Raw genomic sequence first — 12,210 nt, forward strand, 5'->3', positions numbered from 1 at the left:
AGGGGTGGGCTTTGGTTGGGTTCACAAAGGTGAAAATGAACATTTTGGGCTCAATCCACAGCGGGGCCTGACAGGATGTGCCAACTTCAAAGCAGCCACATCAATATTTTATTTTAATACCTTTCCCTGAGTCACAGAATCGTTGAGGTTATAAAAGTCCTCCAAGGTCATCGAGTCCAACCACCCACCCAGCACTGCCATGTTCACTGTTCTGATGGAGACATGGCTAAGGGAGGTGTGTTATTTCCTCTACTCCCCTATAAAACACTTCAGACCTACCCAGAGACCCCCCAGAACCTCTGCAGGTTCCCATCTGAACCTCTGGGCACTCAAGCTGGTGCAAATATATTTCAGAAAAGCTGCTCACTCTCTGAGACCAGCTGAGAGACAGTTTTGCATCGTAAGCTTAAACTTTTGTCAATATTTGTGAAATATATTTAGACAGCTTATTCAGAAATGAGTAAGTTATAGATCAGTAATTCATACTTTTTATATCCCGAGTTTTTATTACCTAAACTTACTCTTCTAAGCATCGTTTTATGTTTCTAGTTAAATATAAGTGAGAATTGATTGGGGTATTTCTCAATGGAATTCTATCTTTATTTCATCATAATTGCTTCATATTTGAATAATGACAGATGAACTACTTCATTCAATTGCTGTTTTAAGGCTTTGAAGTCACAATAGCAGCAAAGGATTTAAATCCTGAAACCATTATTATGGCAGAGAAGACATCGGGGAAAAGGAAAACTTATGGTAGTGTAATTTTCTAGACAGAAATTTCTTCTGCGGTTGCACTTTTTTTTTCTTTTTATTATTTTTCTCTGGACATTTTATTAATGTTAAAAAGAACCCTGGTAGAAGAGATTGGAAATGCTGAATGAGAGTCCTGCTGTAAGTAAACTTCTGTAGTTATTTGGCTTTGGAGCTGGCTACAAACCTTTTAAAATTCTGGGCAGCTGCAATACTGTATTTCACCAATAAAGAGTTCATTAGATCTTTTTTTCTCTCTGACATTTTACATCTAGTCCTGAGTACATGTTAATACTCCAAGGTATGAATTTCAAAGTTCCCTTTATCTTTGTGTACAGTTTTAAGCAATTAATCAAATGATAAAATATAGCTTTAAAATTAGAAACGAACTGTGAATTTAAAGTATATGTTCAAAAAGTTGCTATATTATAATTTGGATTTGGGGGGAGGGGATGGGGCCTCATCAACTGAACTTAATTCTGGTGTTCCTCTTTTTTTTATTATTTTTTTTTACCTTACATTTTATTGAAGAATTCTGAAGCAATCCTCAAATTGTTAAAACATGACTGAGTGGTCTATCCAGGATGGCTCCTTCTCCTCGGAGGCTACATCAAAGTGGCAGAGAGACAGAAAAATCATTATTCAATATGTTCAAAATGATTCCCACGTGGGGGAAGATTTATCCAGGCTTCTGAAATGAGTGTGGGGGCAAACAACACCCAGACCCCTTCGTCTGAAATAAAAGTGAGTGGCACTTGTGTCGTCCCTGGCATGAATATGAAGGGTAGTGAGGTGGGGGTTGCCACAAAAATTTTGGCAGCAGGGGCCAAATTCAACCTCTTGAGTTCAACTTTGCTGCTCCAAGGATGTTCCAGGTGGCTCAGTTTTGAAAGCCTGGGGTGGGGTGGCTGTTCCAAAGGTAATTGAGAGAGGAAATCTGCAAAGTTCCCATTGATACCTGAGCACAAGGCATTAAGAACTTTAAGAACTGGGAGTTTCTAAATGCCATTAATGAATCTCAGCAGAAACACGCTTGCAATTTTTTTTTTGCCTCTATTTTCTTTTATTTACTGTGTGCCAAGCATACAACACCCTATTTCTTAATGAGTGTGTTATTTTAATTTTCACCTGGGAGGTGAAAGGCAATATTCAGAAGTATTTATTCTCCAGACAAGACATGGAAGCAGTTTTAACATCTGAGCTGAAAGTTTGTGCAAGATGCTCAGATGTTGTTTTGTGTGATATCTAATGTAAACCATTGTGGCCAGGAGGCAACAGATGCTGCCAGTTCTTCCCTTCTTATGTGGAAAACACCTCACAACTGGGTAACTTGTGAATCTGTGGACCTTCCTTTTTAAGGATGCTCTTGGACTTTTCTATGCTGCTCCCACTTAAACAGAAAAAACGTGAAGGTCTCACTTAGAGGAATTGTGAGTGAGAGAACACCTGCTTCTGAGTTCTCTTAATTGACCCTAAAAGTGTGGGTTTTTTTCTTGTTTTTAAGCAGATGTGAAAATCCCACTTATTATAGAATTATGGGATCATTTATGTCGGAAAAGATTTTGAGGTCCTTGAGTCCAGCCTTAGACCCGATGCTGCCAAGTCCACCACTAAACTATTTCCCTGCTTTATGTTTGACTTCTAGTTTCAATATAGTACAGTACCAAATTAATTAAATTAATTTATAAACCTCATTATAACATTCAAGTTTCATTTGATTTTGAAAGAAGTTGGATTAGAAAAGATAAATTTCTTTTACATTAATACAGCAGTGACAAGTACACTGAATTTTGAGAAGTTACTCTCAACTTTTCAGATTTAACTACTAAATGAAAGATTCTGCATTGCTCTGTATCAGATATGGATGAAGGATAAAGCTATGTGTCAATTTTTGGAATATCCTAAATTTTGTGGAAGATGGTGTATCATACGACTGCTTGGTTTTCATTAGTATTCTTATTTTATTCAAACTTTCTCTCTTTAACTGGATATTAAAGCTGAAGTGATAAAACCCCAGAAGAAGTATGAATCACCAAAGTTCTATGTTGGAGTCTGTTCTCCTGACATTTTTCTGAATGAATATTGAAATGCTTCTCAACAAAAGTTCTTGAAATTGCTCCATCAGTAATCAGACCCAGACTTGACTTGAAAAAAATCCTTTTTATATTTAGTTATGGAAAGCATGCTCTTAGTTATAATGATGATCATTAAAACAAATGTCTTGGAAGGCTACTACTTTCAATTCAAAGTCTCTTCAAAAGCATATGAAAAACCTGATGATATATATAATATGTCCATCCTGAAAAAAATATTAGAAAAAACGTACCAAATTAATATATATGATATACATGTACATCTATGTATATGCATATGTGTGCTCCTCTCCAGAGAATCAAGAGGATTGGTTCTGTCTTTAATTTATTTTTTTTTTTTTTTCACATTTATGGGAAGTGTAAGAAGTGGTTTAATTTGATGAAATCAAACATTCGATGAAAACAAAGGCAGTAGCTCTGAAATAAGACATCAGCTTTGCTGGGCTGTAGATCCTTTGAACTTGGATGACATTGTCTCTGAGGACAAGATGTTTGATGAATTTTAGACTTTAAAGCCTTTGGTAGGAAAAAAAAAAAAATTAGTCCAGAATCTGTTCCTGTAGGATGGGGGAAAAAAAAATCATTCTTCAAAAGATCAGGAAGAAAATGATGTCATTTTCTATTTCCCTTAAGTACCTTTTCTTCAGATGCTTATATTGGAAAAGGCTCAACAGCCATGAATTTAGGGGCTTATGCTCCAAGTGATCAGGGCATTTATGTCCTCTCTCTACAGAATATTGAGGAGAGGAAAAAAAAACCTCTTAGAATTTAAGGATAAAGGGCTTTGTGGGTAAGATGGTCTTACAAAACATCGCTGACTAATTTTAATCTATTAATTTAATATAATGAACATAATGATTTGTGTAAAATTACTTTACCCCTGTTATATGCCAAATCTGTCAGGAACAGCTGCTTTGCATTCAATATATCATAATGACATATACTGTGGAGTTATAATATTTAAATTTCTTTTCATTAAGGCCCTATTTTAGATTTGCAAGCTTATGCACAAGGGGAGAGGGGCTGGTGCCTCCATCGACTGTCGCTGTTAAAGGTTATCAAGAAGAACTCTTGGCTCTGTGAAGAAATGAGTAATGAGTGCAAGTTGGTTTCACAGACCCTGCTACAAGGGAAGAATAAACCAGGATTAAAAAGCCTCATGGAGAGTATTTCTCCCAGCAGGCCTAATGTTTAATATGTTTGGAGTTTTTTTGCTCAGAAGAATTAGGAAGGTCACGGTAACTGGAGCTTGAAATAAAGGTGAATTGATAACACAGGTAGGGAGGTGGACTGAAGGGTTTGTAATTAATTAAGCCTTTATAAAAACCCAGAGCCTGCAGCAGAGACTCCTTCTCTCACTCTTTCCTACATCCTAAATACTCCTAAAATTATTACCTAGCTCTAAATACCACCTTCCTTTGGAGCTGTTGATGATACACTTCGTCCTGTCGCTGGGTTTGCCTGGACTTACGGAAATAATGGATCTGGATGAACATTTCTCACAGCTCAGAAGGTCCAATTCTGGCTGAGAAGAAATTAGCATTGCAATAATTTTGCTAAAACACCCCCGCGCACACATCGTGCAAGAGTGGAGATGTTGTAAAACATGGCTCCAGGCTCCTTCTGCTGTAGCCTGAAGGTGAATTTTCCATGAAAACCTACGGAGGTAACTGCAGCATTAGAATAGGACAGTGCTGTATACCTGCTTTAGCAGAGTCTCTATTAATCTGGGCAGATTAGTAAAATAAGGAGGGGTCCAAAAAAGCAAAATTACAGGCATGGACCAGAGCAAAGAGGACAGTGTAGTCTTGAAAAACAAGGGAAAAGGAACTTTCTAACTTCAGAGACCACAAACTACAGAATTAAAAGGAACTGAAAAACTGGAACAAGCTCAAGAGGTATAGAGTGAGGGCTATCAGTTTTCTATTTTCATCTGCTGGGAGTAAGCTGAAATTTGTTGTATTTCTACGGACAACATGTTGAAGTGCCCTGAGTAAGGACATCCTTATCTTCTGTAGGTGGCTGCTGTGACTAAGCTTTCCAAGAAGTGCAAACAGCCAAACAGATCTAATACTCAGCCTGGTGGCTACGAGTTGCACTGAAGATGCCCTTCTTATTTTCTCTCTCTCTCTTTTTTTTTTTTTTTTTTTTTTTTTTTTTTTTTTTTTTCCTTTCTCAGATCTGGATATCCCCCATTCACCAACAACCTGATTTCCTGACATCTCCCAGGTCCTGTGAGAATGCAGCACTTGCCTGGCAGAAGGAGGGAGCTGAGGAAAAGGGCAATGGGGTAGAGCCATGCACAGAAACTCCAAGTATCTGTGCATTAAGTGAGCAAATAAGATCACAGGAAGGGATTGGAGCTGACATACGGAATTAATTAATTCAACTAACTGCTTCAAGTCTTTGATAAACTGATTTATTTGATGTTTCCCAGTCCATTCCAAGCAGCACAGTCTCCCCTGAAAGCTTCTGGACACAAGAGAGGACATTCATCTGTCTGCAGAGGAGTTTGACATCCTGCAACTGACTCTCCCTTGCATTTGTTGCCTTCTTTTTTTTGGCACCAGTGCCTGGACAGTTCTGATGCACCCTGGGGTGGCACCAGGGGAGGGAGCAGGGGGAGAGCAGAGCTGCCACCCAGATAAAGCCTCTATTAGGAAGAGACAAGAAAAGAATTCAGCAATTCTTATTTCCACTATATTTGATGGGGCACGTTGTTTTTTGTGAATAGCTGGTTTGGCTGCTTGCTTATGTTTATTTATTTGTTTGTTTGCTTATTGTGAATGGGGGCTTTGGTACTGTAGAATTGGGAATGGTTTTCCTCAAAGGCTGAAGCAGAAGGAGAAAATATCTCAGAACATCTTATCTTTATTTTCTGTTCATCCTCTGTTGGATTAAACTTTTTTTTGATTTAGAGATGGGGCAACTGAGGAGTTTTAAAATCTTTTATTCTATTTTCAGTCTTATGTGAAGGGGGAGACAATACAGGTGTTATTATTCACCCCATCACAATCAGAAACTAATTATTTATTAATTACAATACATTATAAGTATTCCTTGGCCTATCAGCTTTTGCCACAGAATACTGTTAATGCCTTAAAGCTAATTATCTAAAATTACCTTTCATAGTTCTATTTCTCTAAAGTATCTAGTCTGATTTGCAAAGCCATCCTTTAAAACTTGTTTCTAGTTCATGGGATTTTAAAGGATTTGGGACTTTCTCCACTAGAAACTATTCACCAGGTAGCTGAAACTCTTGTAACAGAGGTAGAAACAACACTGGCTGGAGCATCACTTTTGTGCTAAGGGATGACATATTCCTTCCAGACTCCTCCTTCACCATGAAAACATTGTTTTTGTAGCTCTGATTTGCTCACGGGCTCATAGATCAAGATATTGTCTCCCAGAGTGCACAACTCTTTTCTCTTAAGGTTCTTTCCTTATTGTGTGATGTAAAACCACCTCTTTGGCAGTTTGGTATTGTAGTACTTTTAGCACTCCAGAAAATACATTTACACTGCATTTCAAGCTTGCATGTAACTGAATCCTGTCAAGGAAAGTCTTTACATAATGCATCAACATATGCTGGGGGTTTGTCTCTTTTTTTAGTACAGTATGGCTATACAATGGATTGGAGTGGCTTTTCTAAGTTATTAAATATAGCCCTAGGCAAGGCTGGCTTTTAAAATAAATAGAAAGATCTCTAAAAACACCTGGGAAAGAGAGAGAAAAAGACAAAACTGGATATTTATAGAACTTTCTTGCCCAGTAGTTTTTGTTAACTTTAGTGTCCTATTTTTTTTTCCTTTAACAATGAAATACAGCAGCAACTAAGCTTGAAAAATAATTAAACTAAAAATATATATGTTATTTTCTTAGCTATGAATATTCCTAAACCCAAACCTCATTTTAAGGCAAAAAGAAGTTTATTAGGAAGTAAATATTCACAGAGTTCTTTCCTAAACTTCTCTTCCACTTTCTACAGTAGATATAAATAGATATACACTGTTGTCAAAACTTCAGTGGCTCAGCTATTAAGTGATTTAATGCAGGATCACTTTTCTCCTGAGATGTGAATGTTCTGGGTTTTAGACCTCAAGTCACAGCACATATGTTCCTTCCATAGAGCCAACATTAAAGTGCTGGAGAATCTCTAAAGATCTATTCCCTACCACCTGTGACCATTTTGTCAAAACGTCTCTTGCGCTTTGACGACCGCGGTGAATAAAATGGATTGTCTGGGGGAAAAGTCAGCTCAAGGTAAAAGGTTTTGGAAGATGGTACCAGAATGTTTAAAATTCACATTGTGGTTGAGAGAGTTGTGAGAATCCAGCCTTTTCTGTGTATTTACATTGGGATTTACATCCAGGCTCCCACATTATGAGCATTTATAGCCCAAGCAGGTGATATTGGAGGCTGCAGCTCACTCGGGCTGTGAGCTGTTGGAGCTGTTGCATGGCCACAAGCACGGCCTTCTTGACACATCAGAATGTGCTTCCAGAAACTTTTTTTTTTTTTTTTTTTTTTTTTTTCTGGGATTAAATATTCAAGGCCCTTTTAGCAAAAAAAAAAAAAAAAAAAAAAAAAAAAAAAAAAAAAAAAAAAAAAAAAAAAAAACCACCAAAAAAAGCTGCTGAATGGGCATCAGCATTCTGAGCAAAGGATTGCTATGAGCAGGAGTATGAATTATTGGCCATGAAGAACAAAAATATTTTTCCTCCCTTTGAAATGTTCTAAAATGATGAAAAATTACATTTCTCTGATGAAAGATGTGGGGAAAAAGTAATTATTTTTAACTGTCCAAGGCCAGGTTGAATGGGGCTTGGAGCAATCTAGTTTGCTGGAAGGTGTTGCTGCCCATGGCAAAAGGTTGGAACTGGATGATCTTTAAGGGCCCTTCCAACCCAAACCATTCCATGATCATGACATAGTATTCTAGTTTCCTAGAGTTTCTCCCAGTGAATTGCAAAGTTGTGGCACTTTAGCCATTTTTATTAATTAAAAAAAATAATATTTTCTTCTGCAGTGAGGGATTGGATACACAATTGTCCTTCCAGGCCTGTGCCTGTGGGCTGTCAGGTTTGTATTGTCTGTTATGGCTTGATTTAACCACTGAATTAGTTTTGCTACTGGGTGTCTGCTCTACAAGCCAGACACCAGGCTGCCTGCCAGTCATCACAACAGGGAGTGAAGGCTGAACTAGGCAAAAACAATAAAAAAAGAGTCAAGTTTTCTTTCCCTCTCAGGAGGCTGCTGGTCCAGAATAAGTCTTGGAGTAGCTCTTTATGCACCTGAGGAAGCTCATGATACCTCTTGGATTTATTATAACAGAGCTGACAACATCTGCTGGGCATTCAGCACCTTCAGTCAACAGTGATTTTTTCAAAACTCCTTTTTTAGCTTTGATTCTTCGAGGTATGAGATGAGGCAATCTGGATGTTCACCAGCTTGGTGACACATCTCAGGGGCAATGACGCCATCAGCCCCCAAAACAGGGACAAGAACTCAGCGCCTCAGAAAGGATGAAAGGATGCTCCATCTTTAACTTGCACAGCAAACACAAGGGCCCATTGCACAGCAATCTGCTGCAGGTAGTGTCTATGTGGCTTCTGTTTCCTGCTTAGTTTTACTTAGAATAAATGAGAGTTTGGATTTTGTTAAACTGGCTTTTTTTTTTCTTTCTTTCTTTCTTTTTTTTTTTTTTTTTTTTTTTTTTTTTTTTTTTTTTGCACATCCAAAGTATTTTCAGCCTTTCAGAGATCACACAGGAAGCTTGTGCTGCATAAGTTTGAGCTGTATGCAAAGCTGCCATCCTTTTATAGAATTTTGTCACTGCTGACATACTGTCAAATGGATGTGAAGGAGCTCAGACGCAGTCTGCAACTCGAGTGAAATGTTAGGTGAGCAGTGAAAGATGTTTTCATGAAAAATGTCATGTCCCCAGTAATCCAGGGTTTGGATCAGGTAACACAGGCAACTTCTGCTGCAGCATTTTACAGGTTCAATGATGTCTTTTCAATTTTTTTTCATATTTTAGTTCTGTTGTCCGCACTGCTCACAAATATTTTTGTGGCTGAAAAAACGCTTCCAATGATTTTATTTTGCAAATTTCATTCACAATGATTTTATTTGTGGAAGATCTTGAGATCCAGGAAGATCTTGAGATGCACACAGCTACAATAGATTTTTCAATTTAAAATTATCTCATATGACAAAATTAGTTGGCATATATACTGCTTTTAAAAGAGTTAGCAGTTAATTAGTGCTGCTGCAGGGCCTGAAGCACTAGAAATGGTCGGTTTACAGAAAATTGCTGTTGTCCTCTCTCACCTCCTCAAATCTGGGAGAAAATGCTCATCACAATTCATAGGCATCCATTCGCCTTTTTTATTTCAGAAGTCCAACTTTAAAGGGCCTACAAAGAAATGATAGTTTGGAGCAGTAAAGAGCATCTCCCTCCTGCTCATCCCTCTGTGCTGCCTCTCATCACACACAGGAAGCATTTGGAAACAAGGAGAGTTGGTTCTGGCTTTGTGTAGTTTTTGGCATAACTGGATCTTTGGCCATGAAATGAATCTTGTAAAAGCTACTAAGAAATGAAAAATAATAATAAAATGATCACTCTGTAGCCTAAGAGCTCTGCCGTTCCTTCATCAGGGCTGTGTCCCCCTGTTTTATTGCTGGACTTTGAGGGTTTCTTGAGTCCTTGAAGGTCTTGCTTCCCCATTGCTTCAGTAAATGCATGATGGACTAAAGCTCCTCTCTACAGGAACCTTCTTGCATCTTTTTTACTTTCTGCAATGGGAAATGACCTGCCTGCAAATCAGTCTTTTTCAGCTTTGTAAGACACATCACAATCTCCTTGTAGGCCTTCCCAAGCTCCAGCCCTGGCACAACCCCTGCCTCTCATTTCCCATCTCCCTTAGGATGGTTTTGCTCTTTCCATTATCTCTCTTTCCCTCTGTTACAACCGTGGGTTGTGCTTTGGAATCCTCCTTTAGGGCACCCAGTGACCTTGTTGCTGGACCTCTGCACAGATGGGACAGAGCTTCTTGAGGAGCTCCTCCTCTCAACAGAGCTCATTTTACCTCACTGTCAGGACAAAACCCTAAATATCAGGACAGAAACGATCTTAGGTCATATGGCAGGTGTTTAGTGGCTTTTCTTTTTTTTTGTGGGACACAACCAAAAAAGATCCCCCTTTTCTGTCAAAGCTTTACTAGAGAGCTCTTCAGCATTGTGATTGTCCCCACAGCACCACAGCCCTGCCCTCCCTGGGAATCCCCGCTGCTTTGTGAGTTGACCTAGAAACACCAGAAAAATACGGTTGTTCCTTGCTGAAACAAACAAAAAAGCCACATGGCAGATGCTGATGAAGGCATTTAGGAGGAAGGGGCTTTTCCAGAGCCCCAAAGGCACAGAGCTGTGCCTGGATCTGATGGTTCTCTGGGTTGCCCTGCCTGGGAGGGACCATTGGGGTGTGGGATGCTGCAGGAAGTGACGCAGGGCAGCAGCTGTTCTCCTAAGGGCTACTTCATGGAAGAGAGTTAAAGCAGAAAATAAAAAAACCCAGAAGTGTTTGCCTGTCTGACCTCTACCAGGCAATAGTACAGATCACTACAGGTGGTTTTTTTTTCAGTAGCAAACTCTCTGATTGTTCAGAACTTGCTGCTGTATTAATCTAAATACCAGTGCAGTGAGTGTCCAGCTTACCAAAGCTATATTTCAAAATAGCAAAGCAGATTTGTTGCAAGCTGTTTATTTCAGTACTCAAAGGGTTTCATTGAAGGTAAGAAAAGGGAAGTTGTCTTAAGGCTTAGAATCGTAATTCCTTTCAGCATTTCCTTTTAAACCTCATCTTTACCTTCTGCAAAAGCTAACTTTCCCTGTTTGCTGCAATTTTCACAAAGAAGTTGCTTTCATACCTTAAAAATCTGGGTTTTTCTCCCATCCAGAAGAATTCTACACTAACCTCTAGATGTTGGCCGCTCGCTGGTGAGATGGCTCACTTCTGCTCTTGCAGGAAGTGGTTTTATTTTACTTTTTTTCCCTGCTTTCTTTCTCTCTATATGAGAGGTGGGACCAACTCGAGTGCCGTCTCTGCACATGTGACCTCCATCTTTTCCGTTCTTTTGAAAGATTTTAAAACTGTTTCTCAGTGATGGCGGCTTGAGATGAGATGACAACGTCCCTGAGGCTGCAGGTAAGGAGCCTCTGATCCCCCTCTGTGCACTTTGGGAAACGTGTTGCTGAATTTTTCTTTTTTAAATAATCTTAGCTACGAGCATTTTTGTGGGCATTCAAGTCAGGTTGCTTTAATTGCAAGATTATTTCTACAGGCCTTTGTGAATTTGAAAGCAATGAGAAAAGTGTGGAGGATACAGGTGTGAAATGATGTTTTAAATAAGTGCTTGGAATTTGGCAAACCTGTTGCATTCCATGCAAGAGGCAACTTTACCTGACTTTGTCTAGTACTCCAACCCATTAATCCCTTCTCATATCCAGGAACTAAACAGCTCTCCCCAAAAATGTGGAAAAGTTTGTGGCACTGGCTTGGAAATGAGATTAGATCACTTTTCCCAGCATTTGCTCTTCCTGAGTGCAGTTTAGCAGTGATTGATTAACTGGCTGCTGTGCTGGTGACCATGAGGGATGTGGTTAGTAGCCATGGACAAGACAAAAGTCAGTGCTAGGGGTAGGTATCTAGTTGTTTTCATATTTCTAGAGTGTGAAGATGTTGATAGAGGCATTTCTTGCCCTACTTGATATCAAGAAATTTGATACCACTCTGTTGTTTGTCAGTTGTACTGGTAGGAAGAGAACATGGGGCATAAAGGACATTCCACATAAAATATCCTGGGTTTATCTATGGGCAGTGGATGGTGATCCTCGTGGAGCTGTTCAGTGGAGGTGTCAGAGCTGTGTGTTTCCTGCATGGGTTGTTCAAACCCTGACTAACTCATCCTCTGCTTCAGAGCTGGCCAGAAAAAAGAGTTGTATGTCCTGAGCCCCCACCTCAAAGTTTTCCCTCAGCAAAGAAACATCTGCATTGCTGTTGGTGGGCAAACAACTTTCTGGCCTGCAGAGGATTGCAAAGAAATAGTAATTCAGGAAGGTGCTCAGCTAACACAATAAAGCACTTTGATTATGGGCCACATAAAGGAGAGCCAGAATTAGCAAGGCTTGTTTTATGGTGAAGATTTTTTTTTATCCCAGTAACATTCAACTTGCTGCAAACTTTGTGACTTGTGCTTGTGTTTGTAAGTGATTGCCTTCTCAGAACAGGCAACTTGGGTTTCTTTTGGAATTATGGGTCAGAGTTGAAAGATGTCACACGTGGCTCGGAGCTCATTTTGGAATC

At 39.2% G+C, this 12,210-nt stretch overlaps 1 protein-coding gene across 1 annotated transcript in view; it reads left to right on the plus strand.

The window, feature by feature from the left end:
* The first annotated feature begins 10,900 nt into the window (after positions 1-10,900).
* Positions 10,901-12,210, plus strand: part of ARHGAP15 (Rho GTPase activating protein 15) — a 322,354-nt gene continuing 321,044 nt past the window's right edge. Inside the window, exon 1 of the mRNA XM_083865289.1 lies at positions 10,901-11,052. Within this exon, the coding sequence (XP_083721415.1) occupies positions 11,029-11,052 (24 nt within the window). The 5' untranslated portion in view covers positions 10,901-11,028. The remainder of the gene's footprint in view (positions 11,053-12,210) is intronic.

Source organism: Zosterops lateralis (assembly GCF_965231275.1).
Source record: "Zosterops lateralis genome assembly, chromosome: 7".
NCBI lineage: Eukaryota > Metazoa > Chordata > Aves > Passeriformes > Zosteropidae > Zosterops > Zosterops lateralis.